Here is a 22,415-nt window from a genome sequence, read left to right as displayed (position 1 = left end):
CCACCCAGTTTTGGATGTGGCATTCCCCACACAAGTCTGAAACTGACCTGTGGCCCAAGACAATTATTACTAGGGTTTGGTATCCATCCAGGCTACTTTCCAGTTACAACTGCTATTTGTATTTCTTGTTCTTTCTTATCTGCCAGGAATGAATCTGATAGGTAAGGTGGAAACGTTCCCTTTTGGGCTACATCTCACTGTTATTTGTAATCTACATTAAACTTGTGATGGGTATATAAATGTGATGATAGATAGATAGATAGATAGATAGATAGATAGATAGATAGATAGATAGATAGATAGATAGACAGACAGACAGACAGACAGACAGACAGACAGATAGATAGATATTGGATTCAAACTAAGATTCCGAAATATTTGCTATCATAGATCAGCTTCAGTAGACAATAAAGGCATATGGTTCCTTTCTTACAAAGCATTAACTTGCATAATATTGTCATTACAATACTGAAGCACTGCATGGAATACATTTTTCAAGGATTATTTTATGTCTCAGGATATTAAATCTAGCTGTCAGTCAGCCTATTGTCTATCACTGAAATAAACTGTCGTGCACACTTGGATAGCTTCCAGGCTCATAACAAAACACACATTAGAAATTAATAAAATCTTAACTAAGCCCCAGATGCTAACAAAACCTGATATAAATTCCACACAGCTACTAATATAATTCTACTGAGCTTTCCCATACAAACTACACTAAGGATGAACGAATGGCCTTTTACCTGTTAGATCTGGATGAGCTAGGAAAACCTTATGCAGAATGTTGGTTTATTCTTTGGTTCAAACATACTCAGAAATAAACAATGCTGTAGAGTCACAGCACTGAGGATGCAGAGGATGAATGACTACTGCATGTCATTTCTTAGAATGTAGCAAGTTGAAAGAATAAGTTTTATGAGAGAGTTGCTTCCTGCAAGCTTTTTATACCATCCCCCTGCAGTAAACATGGACTCAGGATGAGGTATTGTATGTCTAGGACTTAATTCATTTGTTCTATTTATCAGTGGAATAAATTGGGAAAAGGTGAGCTATTTGCATTCAGTTGATCTGGACATGCAGATATTCATTATAGCATCCCTAGCCAGCAACACAATTCTTATCTCTCTTAATTTACATTAACCTATATATTCCTCCTCCTCTTTAAAACTAGACATCACTCCAAAATGTTAGAAAACAGTGTTGTAATGGAGACATGCATGAGAGAGCTTCCAAATGCATCATACATGATCTATGGAGCTTTTAATGCAAGGACTGGCTTCCTAGCAATAATTAATGAAAAATACCTGACCAGTGAACTAGAGTTAATAGAAAACCTACCCATGTAGTGTTCTTAACCAAGGAAAAGAGTATGGCAGAAAGATCATGCAGGCCAGAATGTGTGGCTTCTTTTGCTATGACTGTCTTAAAGTTATGGCCTATTTGAAGGTCATGCCAATCAATGGTAAAATAAGGGATTTTTTAAATTTAACCCAATGATGATAAACCTGATTGCTTGTTCTTTATACACGCAGTGCCTGGGTTAAGAATGAGTTCTGTTCCTAAGTCTGTCTTTAACTTGAATTTGCATGTAAGTCAAATTCGTACTTATGAATGGGATGTCTATTACTAAAAATGGCAGATGACATTCTCCTTCCTTAAGCTGCTGAGGCTGCATGATGTTTTTACAAACTGCTGAAAATCACTGAAAACAGGCTGTATATTAAAAATGTGTGACTTCAGCAGTTCATGAAAATATTGCGCGGCTTCGGTGGTTTGCCAGCTCAAGGAAGGAGAACACCATCCACCATTTTTAGTAATAGGCAGCCCATTTGTAAATATGAGTTGTCTGTAAGTTGGACATTCTTAACCCGGGGACTGTCTCTAATTCTTATGGTATGGCCTACAGCTACACATAAATCTGAACTTGTAGATATGGCTATTGTAAAGATTCATATTTTTTCTTCCAAGCAGATTTTAATTTCATGTAGGTATTTGGTCCTTTGCTACAGTTTAACAAAATTAATTATTTTTGGAATGATTCCTATACAAATTAAAACAAATCCTAAAATAATTTAGGCCGCAATTAATGCCAGGTGGTAAATATGGCCACTGCAGTCCCCCAAAAGCCCTTACTCTTTTATCCTTCCAGAGAATACTTGAAACCTGGCTCTTTCTCCAGGCGTTGGGATACAGCAAGGCCAGAGTGGGATGAGAATGCAACAGAGAAGTGTGGTTGTAGAGGCAGGGTTTTCTGTTTTTATTTTTATTGCTGCTGGTTTTATACTGTTTTGTATTGTTTTATACTGTTTTATTGGTTGAAAACCACCCAGAGTTGTTTTAAGAAGGGCAGCTGTATAAATGCTTTGAATAAATAAATAAATTACAAAAGAGTCATATATATGAGAAGGGCGGCCATATAAATTTACGAAATAAATAAATAATGCATTCTAACCTGTATACCTTTATCCCACTGAACTTAAAAGAATGGCTTGTACTACATCTAAAATGACTTCTATCTGTTCAGTAGAGTAAACATTATGCATCATGAAAAACAAGTACCACTGACATAAAAAAGTGTAATAGTATGAGGAAATGATCTTGGGAGACAGGTGGAAGAGCTGCAGACTAGACAACAGACAAGCAGCAGCTGAGCCTGCCAAAGGCATCCAGATGTGGCAAACGTCTCAGAAGAGACCCTTACTCGTTTCTTGGGCTGTAAAGGGAATGGGGGAAAAGATGTACTTTCAGACTTGCATGATTCTGTTAATGTAACCTTACAATAAAGTTAGAACTAGTACTTCAGACAAAAAGTTCACATCTAGTAGTAATAGGAAGTTATGTGGAAAAGATGTTGCCCCAATTGTGTGATGAAAATTACATGTGGAATAGCTTCTTTTTACAAATCATAGGCAAAAAACTGGAAAAGATTCTGGATTTTAGTTTAAGCATTCTTAATCTCAGCTCGTAAAAGGTATGTGGTACTTTTAAACAGCAGCAGCAGTGAGTGTTTTTCAACACACATCAAAATGTCTTTCTAAGCAATTTACAGAACAATTTTGCTTTAATTGGTTAATTGATGAACTGATTTAAGTTGAAATCACAAACTACCTATAAAGTATATAACCCCCATTTAAAATATCCTATGATATAAAAATAAATTAAAAAACAATCCATAGAGTCTAGCACAACTGTAAAAGGATAATACTTTACAGTTTTTCCATATACACAGAATATAAGGCCAATCAAAGCTATTAAATGAACTGGGCAGAGAATAAAATATGCATTCCCAGGATACTTCTAGCAGTAGTTCCTGGAAGCTTAATGTAGATTACATTAAACAGAGGATTTCAACATTGTCATGCTTCATGCATGCTTTCTTGGAAGTATTTGCTACTTGCTGTTATTTAAAAAACTGCATTAAATGTCTGAGACTGTAATTTTGTAGGAAAGTCCTTTCCAAGTCTTCAGGAATTTCAGCTAAGTTCAGACAAGAAGTCTGTATAGAAGTAGAAGTAGCATTATGGAAGGCATATTGTGCCGAGTTTCTTGTTATAACATCTACAAACACTTGCTAGCTCTAGTTGATTAAATATCAAAATAAATATGTTGCATAAAAAACAATACTTCTATGGTACAATTTTAGCATAATTTACTATCAGTAGTAATAAATACACTTACGTATTTCACAGTTTGCACCAACCCATCCACGTGGACAATGGCAGCTATATCCATTAGGTTGGTCTAGGCACAGTCCCCCATGGTGACAGGGGTTACTTTCACAGTCATTTACATTGATGTCACATTCTTCACCTTAAAAGGTAAGAAAAACAGTTCTGTGTTGCAAATGTAGAAGTAAAATGATATACATGATTGCTTTCTATATCAAAGTATCTGTGACACAAAAAGTAACATACTCCTTGTAAGAAGGTTTTTCTTTTTGTCAGCTACCACTTTCACTTCATATAATTTGCTTCTAAAACAACAGAATAAGATATCCCCAGGGTTGCACAGGAGATAAAAAATATTTAAATAACAATGAAAACACAGACCAAAACATAGCATAGCAAAGCAATCAAACTTATAGAAAAAACCTTGAATGGAATAAGATTACTGTAACCAGAGCCCAAAATAAAAAGGAACCAAAGAAATGTCTTGTGCCACTGCTACATTTCAGTTAATGCCAGGCAGCTGTAATCTGTGTAAAGGTAATCTGGAGGATTAAAGCAGTCATCACTTTGCCAGCCAGACATTCCAAAAATCCTCTTATGTGAATACAATCTTAAAGAAATCAGGCACTCAGCTGGTAGAAATATATAAAAGAAATATAAACTAGTAATCCACAATACTTCTATGAAAGTTAAAAGGATGAAAACTAAGGCTGTTAAATTCAGTGAAACTGTTAGAACCCTAGGGTGTCTAAGTACAAAGTACAAAATTTGGAAGACCTTGCATGGCACGAGAAACTAAAAGTGCTGCGGTGCTAAAATTAAATGATTTTCTGACTTTTTTTTTTCAAAATTAGAATCTGAGAAACATTATCCTATTAATCACTTATATGGCTAAATGAGTTATATGTAAAAGTTGTGTGTCAAACTAAATACTCTATGTGTGTGTTTATATTTTGCTTCTTGTGTACAAAAACATTAGAGATGAAACAGCTAATTATTTCATTGACCATATCCAACTAAAAATATTTTTTTTCTGCAGGCAGATGTACCCAAATGCAGCCAACCTGTTCCAATGCGGAGCGCTCTTTTCACAGCAGAATGTACTATACCAATAGCCAAGCCAGTTCTCACTAACAGCTCCAAAACAGCCTGATGGTCAGTTAATACTGGGACTCACAAAATTACACAAAATGTTATAATATTGGAAAAGTTAAAATATTCTTTGATGAATGGAGCCACAAATTAGTAACTACAATATAGACACTGTCAGTAATGATGTCTGCTTCTATGGACAGACTATGTCTAAAAGATGTTAATGAAGGAATGACAGATGTGGAACAAATTTTATCTGACAAGACAGAGAAAGTATCAAAAGTGGAACTACAATGACAGGCCAAGAGAATGATTTGGAAAAGGACACTTTACCTGATATACAAAAGAAACTAGCTGAAGTTTTAAAAACTAAAAGGGAAATCCAAATGATAAACCAAGAGAATGCAAACTGTCCAGAGCCGCTTTTTAACGAGATGGGCGGTGACAAATTTGATATATAAATGAATAAAATAAAATAAATGACCTGGAAAATATCACTCACAAAAAAAATAACATAAACCTTAAAAACCAACAAGGAACAAAGCTAGCTAAAACAAAATACTGTATAAAAGGCAAAGACAAAAAGTAGTGGCAAAAAACCCAACAACCCTATTATAATTTTAACCAATGTCTGCGAGGAAAGATTTATTAGCTTCATGAAATACTGAAGCTTATTGGTTAACTGTATCAAGGAAGTCATTCCCGGAATCATTATGACAAAGACCCTGTTTCTTTCCAAGCTTCTTTTGAAAATGTCTCTTTCAAGAGAATTTGCTCTGAAGAATTCTGAAGCAGGAGGATATTCTAGGAAGTCAATTTCTGAAACCATCTTCCCCAAACTGGTGTCCTTCACATGTGTCCGTTGCACTTCCCATAACATAACTTCCCATTGTTGTACACCACCCAGAGTCACCTTTTCATGAGATGGGCAGCCATATAAATTTGATGAAATAAATAAATAATAAACAAACATCTAGTCACTGCTGGCCCAGTTAGATTTACTAAGCTTCTCTGTAGAATCCCAGCTTTGAGGAGGCTGCTTTAAAGGGCCAAAACAGACAGGGCAGCAGAAATCTGTGGTTGGATTCCTTACATTTTTGTTACTTTGAAAAACATGCCAAACTATTCATCCTCCTTGCCCCACCTACAAAAAAACTTCCCAAATGTGAAAAGGTTTTTTGAAGAGATAAACATGCCAATCGATCAAAAAGAGATGCATGAATCAGTACGAATAAAAGGAAGCATATATTAAGGTTGCCAATTCTAAATGGCAATTTTGAGTTCATTTTATGGAAGCCTTTTCACTTTCATCTACTTTTTACCATATGTATCATGAATATCATTTCTGCTATATATTTCTTTTAGTTCAGAATAAAGTATTATTATCAAAACTGCCCATTAATTTGTTGGAATAATAATAAATGCAGGTGCAAATTAATATATCTTACATTTGTTTTACTTCTGCATTTTTATAAGCATTTCTGCATCTTACGCAATTTTCAGACAACTTACCTGTAAATCCAGGTGCACAGATACAGGTAGCATTTAGCCCTTCACTGTCACAAGTCCCACCATTCTGACAGCTGATGTTTACACAAGGATCTTTGTATAATTCACAGTGTCTTCCTGAGAATAATAAAGGATAATTTATTTATTTACTCATTTATTTAGAAAATTTGCAAGGTTGCCCAACTCCATGACAAACCTGGGCAGCACACAATAGTAAAAGCAAACTGAAACAAACATATAATGAAGAAAAATTATGAACATCTGGAAAAGAGCAAAACAAACACCTCTGACCCAAAAGCATTCCCACAAGGGGTTCACCACCCAATCTAGCTCAAGGCCTAGAGGAGAACCCAGGTTTTAAGAATCTCTGGGGGTATACAATTTCATAGGACAGGAGACAGACAGTCCCTCAGATATCCAGGCCCTATGCTATAAAGGGTCTTATAGGTGATAACTAGCACCAGGAATTGCACTAGGAAGCCTACTGAGAACCAGTGCAGCTCATGGAGCAGAGATGTTACACGGGCAAACTGTGACATGCCCATACCTGCCCATGCTGCCATATTTTGGACCAGTTGCAGCTTCCAAGTTAGCTTCAACGCCAGCCTCATGTACAGTACATTGCAATAATCTCAGAGGATGGGGGAGGGAGAAAAGCATCAGGATATAAAAAATATGGTGGCATTAACATGCAACTGATCATTTTTTTCCACATGCTAAAGTTTATTTAGAATATATTATTTTTTGGTTTCTTCTTCAGTAGTGCATTGTGTTACATACTTGAATATACATTCTGTGGTTATTTCTGATCATGCTCCAATGACATTAATACTTAACATTTGGCATGCTCTTTTGAAGAACTTAAGATGGTACTGAAGGGTAAACCTGAAGAGAGTAATTCCTCTAACTCAGGGTTCTTCAACCTTGACAACTTTAAGACGGGTGGACTTCAACTCCCAGAATTCCCCAGCCAGCAAGGTTGCTTAAAGTTGCCAAGGTTGAGGAACCCTGCTCTAACTTTTTATGGTTGCTGATATAGTAGAGCAAGCACCAATTTGAGTCCCTCACTCATCTAGGTCCAGCTGGGTATACAATGAAACCTTTTAAGGATAGGAGATGGCATAATGGTGGTCTACACTTTCAAAAGGGGGGTGCAGGTTTCTGGTTTTGACAGCCCACAATTTACTATTTTACTTTGTTATCTGTGGAATCACAACCAGCAATTCTACAAGGGGTATTTCCTTGCTCTTTTTGACCAGCATTGAAAAGTCTTTGTTTTTTCCTTTATTTTTTGTGACAAAAATAATATATGCATATAAACTGTACAATTAGATGTATACCCATTTATCTATTAAAAGTCTCACTATTTCCAAGTAGTTTTTGTTTTTAAAAACATACTATACCTTCTCTGAATGACAAACTGCTTCTCCTGCACATTCATTTAATTGCGGCTCTCCATTGGAGTAATTCTCTTTAGATCATATACAAATTCTCATCCTATTCAGCTAATTTCACTATCTGTGTTCCAAAACCAAGGCAATTATCAATCTATCATTTTTAATTTAGGCCAACTACTAGGGTAAGTCCAAGGGAAAAATGATGTTCCATCCAAATCTGTCTAGCACTAGATTCTGAAATGTCCACAAAGAGATTTATCTAGCAAATGATGACCTTTAAATTATGCACATACTCACATTGATTAGGAGGATGTACAGAAATCTATAATCTACTAAAATATAATATTGCTCACCCTCATACTCAGGAAGACATACACAGTCATAGCTACTGACAAGGTCTCGGCAGGTAGCTCCATTCTGACAAGGGGCTGAAAGACACTCATTATATTCCTCCTCACAATAGAGACCATGGTAACCTAAAAGGCACAACAACAAAAAAGAATATATGCTACAGATGTCTTTGTCAGTAAATGGTACAGCTTCCTCTCATAATGGGATGAAGATGACAATGCCTAGATATAGCTTTAAATATAGTTTAATGGACATTAAAAGATTCGGACCTTAAATATTACAAAAATAATTTCCTTATCTATTTTATGTGTTGAGTAACCAGAAATATATTTGTCCCTTAAAGAAAAATCTCACAAGCTTTATTAGAAATCAGAGAATATTTAATATCTACTGAAATAATATTTTACAGAAACCATTCTTCCGCTACAGTCAGCTTAATGTGAAATTTGTAGAAATCATACTAATATCACTTTACACCAAAATTAGCTCTCACACCAACATATAATTCAACAGAGAATGTTTAAATGTGCATAAAGATATGTAGTCAAGTTCTCTCATCCTTGAGACATATAAGAGCAGGGAACCATGAATATAAAGTTACTATTGTACAATAGGTCAGTGGTCAATAGAATAAGCAGGAAAGCTACAGTATTTCATAGTGCAGGAAGTGTTACTGATATGTATTGTCGAAGGCTTTCACGGCCGGCATACGATGGCTGGTGTGGGTCTTCCGGGCTGTGTGGCCGTGGTCTTGAAGTTTTGTTTCCTAACGTTTCGCCAGCACCTGTGACCGGCATCTTCAGAGTGCAGGAGCACAGACAGGAGCAGTTCTCTCTGTGCCCAGGGTGATGTGACCCTTTTTGTGGGTATTTATAGAGATCTGGGGGGGGGAGGGGGGATTGGGTGTGTGTGGGGGGGTTGGGTTACTGAGTGGCTGCTTGTTTTGGTGTCAGAATCTGTGTGTATCTTCCTGGGGATTAGGCAGGGTTTTTTCTTCTATTGGATTGTTAACGAGGGGCTGCTGGGGGTGATTAGCAAGTTCATTGTGTGAACTGTTCACATGTCCTGGTGGTTGAGCTGAGTTCGTTGATCTTTTGCAGGCTGTATTTCGAACCCTAACCCTAACCCTAACCCTATCTTGATCCCCTATTTATAGAATAAACACTACAAAAATGCTCTTAATGTAATCTTCCATATCTATTATTTATATATCTGAATTATTTTGATTGGATCTTACCCCTCAAGATTCTGAGAAAACTGCTACATATTTAACAAACACTAGTTTTGGATACGAGCAAACAAGGTTTAAAGGGCAACTGGACATAGATCACATGTTATATAGATAGAAATGCCTTTTTTTCTCCACTAGAGGGCATCTTCCACCCACCACACTTTTTCATGAAAGGAGGTCACAAAAGTGTATTCTCTGCTACAAAGAGACTGAATCCCAATCTCTTGAACTCAATTGCAAAACCATTAATTATGAAATGCAACCGTAGATGAAACGGTGATTTTTCCCCCCATGAAACTTTAAACTATTGGTGTTTTTAAAAAACCTTTCTAACTGGGGTTAGGAGGGTTTTAATAGGGATGTTTGGAACAGGTTTTTAAAATCCTAACCCCTTTCCTTTGTGCAGTAATGCTCATGTAGACCTCTGTTTGCAATCACACCTCTACAATTCTGCCTTTGGGAGGAAGAGCAGAAGTGTGTAAGTATTTGCACACATGGAGGAAAAGATCCAAAGATTCCTCCTCACCTTCAAGCGCAGATTTATAAAGAAGGGGTCAGAGGCACTGTACTGAAGGAATGAAAGTATAGCCTGTTCACAGAACAGGCATGTCCCTACCACATACAGCATGTATATATGCCTTTTACTGATTGTGTGGCTACAACTATAAACACATTCCCATTTTGCTGTTCTTTTGTTTACTGAATACACAATATACATTTCAGTGAAACTTCATCAGTAACAAGAGGGCATCAAAGTAGTTATGGTGTGTTTGCTAACTCATTCTAGAAGTGTGCCAAGTGTTTATTATTTTCCCAAGCAGTGTTACAACTATTTGAACGTCTATTAAAGTGAGCCATGATGAGGTTGAAAGAACTGAAAGATAGTTGGTGAAGAAAGCTGAGGCTCAGGATAGAGAGTTGAACTGGGAGCTGTACCTGAGAAGGCAGGCAAGATCTGCAGAGGCTGTACCTTGCTGAAGGAACATGGAATGATGTTGCCCCACACAGAATCCAGAAAGACAGAGGTCTGGGCCAGAGAACTGCAGGAAGTTCTATACAAAGAAGCAAGTATCCTGGCAGAAGCTATTGGAGGAGACCTTAGAGGGAAGTAGACTGGGGTTTTGCAACTGAGAATAGCTGCCATGTGGAAGTGTGAAGTGGAATTCGTTCTGCGTAGTTGTCTGGCGCTTGAGTGACTGGGAAAGGGGAGCTGAGTAGCTAAGGGGACAAAGATAGAGGGAAGATAATGTTAGTGATGGGCAGAAAGAAGTATGGCAAGAGATAGGGACAAGCCATTCCAAGGGAAGAGAGATTGGAAACATAAACTCCAGAAGATCCAGTGCAAGTTGTGATTATCTAACTAATCTGTCTGACCACTTTGTGAACAAAATCACTCATATTTGTTTTGAGTTGGAATATGAGTGGACAGAATCCAATGAGATGATATTGCTACCATCTGGCAGTGTTCCCTGGGAAGTTTTTGAACCTATGGATCTCAAAGAAATGGGCGAGGTTTCTTGTGGACTTGATAACTTTCCTACTGACTAGTTAAAGTGGCCAGGGAAGGAGCAGAGACCAGATATAGGCTACAGACAAGACCCCCATGCTGAGCTGCCTACAAGGACTGGGGATTGGAAGGGCCATATTGTGGTGATTCTGCTCCTTTCTGAGTAGGCAGGTTCAGTCCATGGTTGCAAGATATGAGAGGTCAGATGATCAGGCACTCCATTACAGGATGCCCCAAACTCAGCCCTTTTCCCCAACCTGTTTTACATCTGGATGATGTTCATGAACCTGCAAAAGGTCATCTCTCAGCTCATAATATATTGCTGTCATCAATATATAGATGTAACTCAGTTATACATCTCCATCCCATGGAGATGAATGAAGGATGTAGAAGCAATCCCAAACTGGCGTCAGAGTCTGGATAAGGAGAAACAGAGACAAACTCACTACTAACAAGATAGAGTCACTATTATTTCATATGCAGTCTGATTCTGAAATTATACCAATGAAAACTCTGATGAGGTGATGTTTACCAGTGAAGAAAGTGTTGCAATTTGGGCATCCCCCAGCCTCATGGCTCCTTTCAGAAGTCATGGAGGCTATGGGCAGAAGGGTCTTTCCCCAGCTTTGACTGGAGCACGAGTTGTGACCTTACCTAGAAGAAGAAATGCTGAAGATGGTAACTCATCTCTCATTTGGATCACTTTACAAGAGATTGCCCTACAGACCACCCAAAAACTTCAGCTGGTGCAAAGTGCAGCAGTCTTGTATTTATGGGCTAATTTCATTATTGCCATATAACATTATTGCCACAGGAGCTGCACTGGTTACTTGTATGTTTTCAGGTACAGTTCAACATTCTGGCTATCACTTATAAAGCCTTACATGGCTCAAGGTCTGGGTATCTATCAAACCACCTTTCCCAGATAAATTCTGCCCAGCCAGTCAAAGTGAACAGAGAATCCCTGATGAGGATTCTCAAATGTCATGAAGTGCAATAAGAAAGGACTTGAAAAGAGGTGTTCTCTGTGGTGGCTCCCCTCCTTTGAAACAGCCTCCTCTGTGAGGCAAAGGTATTTCCAATTTTAATTTCCACATGAAAATTTGTTAAAACTTGGCTGTTGTGGAAGGCCTTTAGAGACTGATTAATTATGATTTTTCAGCACAGATTAATGCTTTAATGATTTGATGTCTTATGATAGTTGTTTTTATCCTCTCAGGATTTTGCATTGCTGCTATTATTGTTGCTCCTATGTACACAACTTAGTCTTTTTAGATTGAAGCAATCTATAAACTTTATAAATAAAATAAAAACAAAAACATTTTAACACTCACTTCTCTCTCTTTTAATGAAACCACTGAATTGGAACCATAGGAAAAGTGTATGTCCTAATTTATCAGTGTGGTCTCATCATGCTGTACCTATTGAAAAGTAAATCTCATTGAATCCAATGAGACTTATTCCCATGTTTAAGACTACAGTATAAGTGCAATTATTTCATTTCTCTCTAGTTTTACTGAAATTCTGCAATGCTTAGTCACCAGAATCAATGAAAAGCAAATCTTATTTCTGCTTTGGTGCTCATTCAGCAATAATTATCTTGTGGAAGGAAAGACCAGAAAAAGCATTCAGTCACAATATTTAACTTCTAAACTGCTGGTTCATCACTGAATATTCATCAGTATGGTTCATTATGTTTTATTTAACAGCTTCCTCAAACTGGGATTGTACGTATAGGTGTATGTATATGTATATGAAAATCCTTTAGGACAGTAAAATCATGGTGAATAATACACAATTTGTTACATCATAAAATCATAATTCTATACATTCTGATATCCTTCTCTTCCTGTCAAGGCTTTCTTCTTTTATATGACATAAATCTTTTGCCTGCTGCATGCATTACAGATTTGTCAGTATGTCTCACATCTTCAAAAAAAGCTTCTCAATCATTCTTCATAACTTCCCTTTAGCAAGTATTTCATAGTGCAACATTATCAGGCAATCCATCTGTCAAGCGGCATTAGTGACCAATACAAATTTATTTATTTATGCGATTTATATGGCCACCCAACTCACTCATGGTGACTCTGGGTGGCTTACAGGAATAAAAATCCCAAATACAAAACCCATTACAACCTCCTAACCCCTGGTGACAACAACACATTTTCACTAGCCATTTGATGGGCCTGAAACTTAGTTAACAGATTATCCTTCCTTTCCATGCAGCACTACAACAGCTAACAAATCTGTATCAATTCTAATATCAGATATTTTCACACAGCCCACCTTGCAATCTGTGATTAAAAAAAAACTCAAAAGACGTATCCTTTTTTAGTCACTTTTGTAAAATGTTACATAGTGTGACATAGGCAAGGATATTACAAATTTCACCCAGGAATAAATATATAATAATGAAATATTATATATTCCCCCAACCAGTAAACAGCCCTTGCATCTCTGCTCACACCTGCGACAGCTGAAATCAAAGGTATCGTAAGCTTGACATTCCATCAGTGGGATGACTGCATCAGTCATGGAGCACATGATGCATGCCCCAGGTCATGTTACTTTTTCCTCAAAAATCCATTCCTCAATTGCTTTTTTGAGCCATCACAGCTTCTATATGCCATGGAGTAAAATATACAGTGGGATGCTATTATGGAAAGGTGCATCTTCTTTCCATAAGCAAGGAAATTAAGCTGGAGTGTTTTTGACTGGCACAGTGAACTGAAAAAAGGGATGATAAAATTAATGATATCAAACACTGATAAACCTGATTGTGAAATAGACCACAGAAATGGCAAAGCTTCAAGGAGACAATGGAGGGAGAAGGACTCCTCCATCTCTGATATTCTCAGGGGCTGATAAGCAAGAAGAAAATATTCTGTTTTTTGAATTGCCATCAAAGGTACAATGAAGCAATAGCCTGAGCCTGTATGCATTTGCAGAGAAAAAATGATTAACATGAGTCTACAGCTGCAGTACTATTGACCATCAAAGCTACATGCCATTTTTAAATCTCATTACTTCTGCAAACAAGGTCTGTAACTCATGCTCCATTCTAAGCTTACTGTACTGTTTCTTATGCATCTACTTAGCATAAAATTTACAAAAGAACATCATACAGGCACCTGTAGCTCTGCATGAGAGCATTTTAAAAAAAATCATTTTTGCTTCAGGAAAAAAAAAGGTCAAATATCCTCATCAGCCTCCATTTCTAAGATGCCATTTACTTTTGCCTTCAAACCACAGAAGTAGTGGCTGCTTCATACATCTCAAAATCAAACCATCCGTGTATGTAACAGTGAAGAGGTACAGTATAGTTCTTCTTATCACTAGTTGAAAGTTACCTTTAGACTATGATACTGTTGACAGTTCTGTTATACATGAAGGATTGTTCACAGATCAGAAGGTTTTTCAAAATACCAAAAAATCTTTGAAAATACAGAAAGCTCAGAACTTTCTCCACTGCTAACCTTTCAAAATATAACAATACAGAATGAATTTTTCTCTCAGTGTTTGCTGGTGGGGTCTCTGTGGCTGTAAGCCAACTGCTTATTATACTTGTTCACTTGTTGGCTTTCAAGGGGAGAGGAGATGGATAAGCAGGCTAACAATAATTAAATGCTGTCTAAATGTTTTGCCCTCTTTTGATTCCTCCATACCAAAAAGCCTAGGAAATAAAGGCTTGTTCCACAACATGCATTTTCAAAAACACCACTGTCTACAAGCACAAATACACAAAACAGTTCTTTTTCTGTAAGAGATGAGTACTTCTTCCTATTTTACACAACAAAATACCTGCTGATCTATATTGTGAATATAACTAACATAACACACTGCCACTTTAACATAAGCTCAAAGTAATCTTAATTCAAAGCTAGTTTCACACATATTCAGAGGAAACCTGTGAAAAATCAAAACACAGTAGCTTTTTATTATTATTTTAATTCATAACAGGCCCTACTAAAGAGGCTTGGCTACAGACAGATGCACGAAGTGGAGATAACATTGCTCCTTCCTTTCCTGCACCTTTTCATCATTGGAAGGTGTTGGCTCCTGCTGTGTGGTTTATGAAAGAGGGCTAAGTTCTTTGGCGTAGGTTGCCTATTACGTCTTTTGAACTGCTTGTCTTGCCCAAGTATAATTTCTTTAAGCTTAAGAAGGTAGTATCTAGCTATCTACAAATGGCAGATGTATATGTGATAGTGAATACAATAGTCTGGCTGGACCTTCTCCAGTACTTAGGACCAAGGTAAGAGGAACTTCTGTCCTTCTAGATGTTGCTGAACTACAACTCTCAATATCCATTGGAAAGCAGTTTATAAAGGGTTTACAGTGCATGTCTCAAATGGTTTAGGTCTTGCTCTGCACACTCTTCTTCAACCTGATGTCTTCCAGATGTGTCAGTCAATACTGGCTGAGGAATTATAACCAATTATGTCCAACACAGCTGGAAGATACCAGTTTGAGGAAGACCACCTCAACGCATTAGATAATCCCAATCAACACTTCAAACTCACTTGACAGACTTTACTACAAATATGGTAAAATCCTGCACGGTTTTCAGAATATATTTCAACAAATGCATTATTATGCTTTTCATCACTTTACTCCAACTGTCCTCAATGACCCAAGATTAAAAGTACCATGAATCATGAAAGATATGAGAGTGTATGGGAAGCATTTGATTAGGACTACTAATCACAGAACCAAGACTTTTTTGTACCTTCTAAAACCTGAAAGGAAAATGGAAAGTCCACCAATGTCAATTCAGAAAATAGCTTTCAAGTTACGCAAAAGAAACGGAAAGCTTTAAACTATAACTCCTGGCTCAATATGCATCAGGAAAAAATATTCTTACTGCAAACTGCATGTATCAGTTACTACAGTAATGGTTACTCAAAAATGATTCATTACTAAGACCCACTTTAGCCCAAGTACTTCTCATTGTGAAGGAGGTTCAGCTGTGAAATGGCTAAAAATTCCCAACCTATAAATATAAAATTGGAAGCTGTTAATGACCTTGTGTGTGATATGCAAGTGTATGTTATTCACTTGACACAGAGCCTAAGAAAAACAATCTACTGGGATTTTTAAATTATTTTTTATCCAACAAGCTATAAGAGACTGGCTTGCACATAAAACTAAGCCATAATGGATGGCTCACACATCATAGTATGTCAAAAACAAACAAATCACACGATGGCTTAGTATTATGTGTAAGCCAACCTGAGTTCTGAATATACACAATTCTCCGGTATTCAGAGAAAAGCACTGAATTATGTGAGAGTCACTTGTTTGTGAGATGGATGGCTATATAAATATGATGAATGAATCAATGAATGAATGAATGAATAAATAAATAAATAAATAAATAAATAAATTTTGTTATATGATTCAGAGCTGCAGCAATAGAACATCCCAATTCAACATTATTTGGTCAAAAACATACACTACAGTGCCTTCTCCAAAAGTTCCTCATTCAAAGTGTGTGTGTGTGTATATGCGTGTACTTTGCCAGTTTATGGAGGGGATAAAAAGAAAGATGGCCAAATAAAAGCCAATCCTTCCCTTCCTTCTCTGTTATGCCTATGGAAAAATTATGCACTTAGTGATCCATCAAAAAGCTCTGCTGGGTGGTGCAGCAATCAACTAGTCCCAGCACCAAGAGTCACAATTGTCCCATCCTGAGAAAGGTTCTCTACCTACAGCATGTTTCTGAATAGTAACCATCTGCTACCTTGTTGACACTCCTATCCCTGCCAGCAGAGTCCTTACAGGCTAGATAAGGAAGTACACTGTCTCCCTCCCATTTTGGGGGAAGATGCTTTAACTCCTGAAAACACTAAACATATTTTTCACATTTAAGAATTTTAAAAAACACCAATGATTTTTTGTGCTTTAATGCTGAAATGTGATGCCAGTCGTGGGGGCCTAAAAGGCCTGGATTATCTTGTTCTGCAATAAGCCACAAATCATGGAAGCCACAATGACTGGGTTCATACATTGCACTCAGAAAAACCAAGCACATCAATTACGGCTTTGATAATAAAGAGGATTTAAAGAAATCCTATTGTTTCCTTACCATCCTTCACCAACTGCAAACCAAGTAACATCCCTAAGATGCACAAATGTTAATTTGCTGTTGTAATTATTTATGTTTGAATGAAGTTAATAATAAAGACTGCTTATGTGTTCAACAATATTTCACTGAAGCTAATTACACCTTTAGTGTAGTGTCATAGCAGAGTGCTATAATCAATATGATGATCTTTTTGCATTTTGCATAATCTTCTGCTGTGAGCAAAGAAGTGAAGTCAGTTTGGAACAGCACCTTTTAGAAACTTAAGCTAATCATACAGGAAGGAAAAGGGTCTAGAAGGAGCATTTCCTTCTTCTGGGAGAAAAGGTCTACATGAAGGAATCCCTCACCCCCATCCACAAGTTTTCTGATATTAAAAGAATTCATACAAAACACTCATGTTTTGTTGAGTATGTTACAATTAAATTTAGTGTAAATCATGGTTTATTAACCACAATGGCCTAGATCACACCACATGCTAGGCCAAAACCAAACAAACCATACGATAATTTATTGCAATGTCTGTGCCTAGCATTATATTATTAAGTTTGCGTATATGGTAAGCAGCTGAAACTGCTTACCATTTTATCATTGAAATTTCAGAGGTGTTCTCACTCCTGTATGTGTAAAAAAAACTGCACAAAGCTAATTCTGCCTGTTTTGCATATCTATAGGTAGAAGTAGTCCCATACATTCTCACGGGTCCTTTATTGGACAGAAATAACACATCAGTCAACTTGACTATTTTCTAGTGGGGTGATCATGTTAACTTTTCATAGCAAAACCAAGAAAGAATCTTATTGCTCCTGTGGTAATAAACCAGACATGAGAAATCCAAGAGAACCATATGAAAACTAACAGAAATGGTATTTTTAATGCATTTTAATTTACATAATGACATATTTTCCTATAAGCTCATTTTACACACACACACACACAAGCATACTCCATATATATAACAGAATATATATATATATATATATATATATATATATATATATATATATATTCTGTTGTGTATGTTCAGTTATAAATGATGGGTTATTGCTTGATATCTTGAAGACAATAGAACACATCAAATACATAGGCTTTATAATCACACTACACATTACTTCACAAGAAATAGTTTTATATTCAGATTTATGCTTCCTTCATAAGCAATAAATCTGTTATCCTTTTCCAAAGTGCTTAGGGCAGTCACTCCAGTTGCATTATGAGGAGAAGGTATGGAAGAGGCTAAAAAATGCAAACAATTTTAATCTTTTATTGCACAAAGGGAATAAAAAAACAAATCCACAAGAAAACACATTAGCCTTCTTCAATCTGTTGCCTTTCTAGTGTATCAGGATAGAATCTACTGGAATTTTCAGTTCATATAAATCCACCCATAAACTAAAAATATATCTGATGTTCTAACAACACTGCTAGTCATGTTGTGTTAGTGTATTAACAAGGTCCACTTGAGAGTTGGAGGATGGGGGACAAATCCAGATTTCATACCAAATAGTTAATAGCACAGATTTCCACTTTTTGAAGAGGGCTGTATATAACCACTTCTAGCACAAGGATGAGAGCCAGTCTGGTGTAGTGGTTAAAGCCACAGGACTAGAAGCTGCCAGTGACCATGAGTTATAGTCCTTCCTTAGGCACAAAAGCCAGCTGGATGACTTTGGGTCTGTCACTCCATCTCTGCCCTAGGGAGAAGGCAAAGGCAAACCACTTCCACAAATATTCCAACAAAACTGCGTGGACTTCTCCATGTAGTTGCCAAGAGTCAAGGCTAACGTGAAAGAACAAAGAAAAGAAAAGAGCACCAGGATGGAGGACAGAGTCTTGCGTGTATCCCCTATTTTGACTTGTGGGCCCAGGAGAAAAAGGGTCTATACGCTAACAACTGTAGACACCTCAGAAAAGCTTAACAATAACATTCCATTGTAGGTAAATAATTGCTTGCTTATCACATTAAATGGGTGCTATGTCTATATTTTACTACCTAAGCCTTTAGTCCCCAATTGCTTCTAGGGCAGTTTTCAGTTAAAATCATCATCATCACTATTTAATAAAAATCTCTGAAAAAGCAGAAAAAAATGAAACAAAATATGCCAAATTTTAAAAATCCTTGCCTTAAGAAGTAAAGGTTAGCTAAATACCGACACTCTGAATTGAGCTTGAAACGTAATTAGGGATATTTCAAAAATAAGTGAGAAATGGTTCTAGTTCTTGGTCCCTGATAACAGCCTATTCTGAACTAACTGAAATGTCCAGATTATGTCCAAAGGAAGTCCTATATTACAGCTCATTACAATACTTAACAATTAGATATCATATAGACATAATGGACAGGATCAACACAAAGACTTCTTCCAGATGGGCCTACTGATGATTATTATGAACATTTCATCATTACCATTTAGCTATCAGCCCATTTTTAATTTCTCTTTTGTTTGGTTTTGCTCTGAGTGACAGAGTAGGGAAAAAAGAACAGCAATTCAGCAAAAATGCAGATGCAAACACATTAATTATTGGGAACAAGTATCCAAAAATATTCTATAGTTGACCATTCTAAAAATTGCTCTATGCTTTCCTCTACCTATCTGTCCATTTTTTCCCATCTGGAATAAAAGAAAGAGTTTCCTGAGTATGTAGTGCGTAATATGCCTGCAAACCTACATTTTTTTTCCTCCAAACTATTCCTCTATGTCCTTATCACTACACTATTCTGAGAAAGAAAAAGAGCAAACTGAAACAATTGGCAGCTTGCTTCAGATAATCTCCAAACGATTACTTTCTAAAGGCAGTGATTCCTTTACACATTAACATTCTTTAACTGTCCTTCTGAATCAAGTTATTAAAGTTTTCATAGTAAATTAGAGCGTCAAGCCCCTTAACTGAAGAGCACAATCAAAGAAGCAAAATTCACACAGACTTTCTTTAATGAGTTTAATGCCAAGAACTAGGGGTGAGAGTACAAAATCTTGAGAGCTGAAATAGAAACCCACCAGCTCTCCTTTATTAGTGAGTTCATTAAAGCAGGACCTCTTGGGAGCTTCTGAATTTTCTCTCAGTCTGCCTGCACAATGGGCTATGAATCTGCTTCTTTTATAAACCAGCAATGACCTCTTCAATTAATTGTTTCTGTCCAGATATATTCCTCCTTCTCTCAACTTCAGCACAATTTCTCACATAGAATTTCTAACTGTCGTTCTGAGCAAAGCCAATGGATAGGAACATTTTGAAATTCCAGAATTTCAAATTTAATTCTGTTTTTAAAGGAACATGCCTAAGTCCACAAAACGTTCATGTGCATGTTTGCAATGATTTGTTTGGCAGACTGAATGTAGACGCTGGGGAAGGAAGAGAAATTGACAAATCAAATAGGATACTGGGTATCATGATGAAGAGAATGGCATAACATGAGAGGAACTTCATGTCTGAATGCAGCCTAAGTTATCAGAAATTAGATCCTACTAGGTAAAGTTAGCTCACATTAAAATTAAGAGAAATGAGGTTCAACTAGCTATATCAGGCTCCATCTCAGTCTATCATGCTAAATTACTTGTTCATAAAACCTACAAGTACATGGATTTTATGTAAGGCAGTGACATTATAAAATGTGATTTAATTTTCTGCAAACATAATTTAACATACAGCTGTGATCACTTGATTCAGGTATTTTTACTCCTCTGACACCCACCTACTATTATGCATAAATCTTTCAAAGGATATGCCATACTGAGAGCAATTTTCATGTTCAAGTGCTCATTCTAAGTTTTTTTTTAATTAAATACAGTCTATATCAATGCCTGTTAATAGTTTATGGAAAAAAATAGCTTGTCAGCATGCATATATTAAACAGGAAAATAGAAATACTTTTAATTACAAATTGCAAACAGTGAAGATGTGAGAGAATACGAGAAGGCCGTGTGTACCTGGAATACAGAGACATTTATAACTTGTTCCAACACTGCGACAAATGCCATGAGCACAAGGATTCAGAGCACAGAAGTCAATCAGGTGGGCACAGGTAGGTCCTGTAAAACCTGGACTGCAGCTGCAAGAATAGGAGAGTCGATCTGTATAACAGGTTCCATTGTTCTTACAAGGAAATGAAGCACAGTAATCAACTTTGTCTGCACAGGTTGGTCCCAGGAATCCTAAAAAGAAGACACAAATAGGCCTGATTTGTAGGCTTTCTCCAAATTCCAGGCAAGTATTTGTTTTACAGTTATTTAAGCAGAATGTTATGAATAAAATTATCCTAAAACACAACTGATACATAATGAGATAGAGATATTTGCCAATATGAATGGAGGTTATATTACTGAACACTCCCTCTCTTCAAAGACATTTGGTGCCTCTGGTAAGGAAAGGTTTTTGAAAATATTTGCAGAATATGACACACCATGCTGTTCTGTTCTCATAAGAAATATATATGAATCCCATTCAACAATCAGTTTAATTCTTACCATGCCACTGTTTCTTAATTTTCTAAAATAAGCTTACTATTTCATTACAAGGACAAGCTAAAAGAGTAGTTTAATCAAGTTACGGTAGAAATGGAAATAAAGATTTTTTTGGTTCAAAACAGATGCTGGTTGCTTGAAATGATGAGATGGTCAGATAGTAGTAAGGAATGGCAAAGTAAAAAGGGCTGTAATTTTCAGCTGCTCTAACAGGCTATAATTCCTAGTTACTGCATCTTCTAAATGGAATATCCTCTACAAATCTAGTTCCTGCAGGGAATTCTGGGAACTCTTTGAATCAGGTTACACCCAGGTTTAGCTAAGCACCAGAGGATTTTAGAAGTTAAGTGAATGTGAAGTAGGATGATTGGCCACCAATCATTAATTGACATTAATAGGACAGTGATGCTAGGCATGGAGAATAAATTTAAAGGATTGGAGTGACATGAAGAATAACACAAGGCATATGGGTGGAACACATACCCATCACTTCCATATAAAATTATACAGCAGTGTTAGCAGTTCTCATATCTAAGAAAATCCTCAAGTTATCCTTATATCTGCATTTTATTGTAAACCACCCAGAGTTGTTCCTTGAGTGAGATGGGCGGTGACTAAATTTGAAATATAAACAAACAAACAAACAAATATAAATATATCTGTTACTATAAAAGGCATTTTTTCAAAACTGCTCCTGAAGCACAAGATGGAAATTATCAAGTTCTTCCTGATTTACCCATTTAATAGTTACAACTCATTATAATGATGATATAAATTTATCATCATTATAAATTTAAATTTATAAATGTATAGATGTATTTTAAAATTAAAATACATCTATTTTCATGATAAGCCCTATAAAGCAGATTAGGGAGAGGGATAGACTGTGGGCTACCCCTTGGAGACAGAGCTCCTTCAGGCCAACTGATCCATTACAAGTGAAGGCCATGGGGCAAATGCTAATTTATAGTATCCTTAACAAAACTCAACAGAGTAGGCTTCCAATTAGGGACACATCCTTATAGAATGGTCATAAAGATGTTTTCACAAATACAGAAAAATATTCTCCAAAGAATCAAACCCAGAGATATTCCCAAAGAGATTTC

The 22,415-nt window shown here is 36.6% G+C and overlaps 1 protein-coding gene across 1 annotated transcript in view; it reads right to left on the bottom strand.

Annotated features, from left to right (window-relative positions):
* The window catches only part of DNER (delta/notch like EGF repeat containing), a 138,566-nt gene that overhangs the window by 8,544 nt on the left and 107,607 nt on the right, over positions 1-22,415 (bottom strand). The window contains exons 8-11 of the mRNA XM_088131829.1: positions 20,776-21,000; positions 8,023-8,145; positions 6,276-6,389; positions 3,682-3,813 (exon numbers count right to left, since the gene is read on the bottom strand). Of these exons, the coding sequence (XP_087987955.1) occupies positions 3,682-3,813; positions 6,276-6,389; positions 8,023-8,145; positions 20,776-21,000 (594 nt within the window). The remainder of the gene's footprint in view (positions 1-3,681; positions 3,814-6,275; positions 6,390-8,022; positions 8,146-20,775; positions 21,001-22,415) is intronic.

Source organism: Python bivittatus, unplaced genomic scaffold (assembly GCF_059951505.1).
Source record: "Python bivittatus isolate LINGU-HERP-01145 unplaced genomic scaffold, Pbiv_v1 ctg000980_np1212, whole genome shotgun sequence".
NCBI lineage: Eukaryota > Metazoa > Chordata > Lepidosauria > Squamata > Pythonidae > Python > Python bivittatus.
The sequence above is the reverse complement of the archived record's forward strand: the minus strand, read 5'-3'. Positions and strand labels throughout refer to the sequence as shown.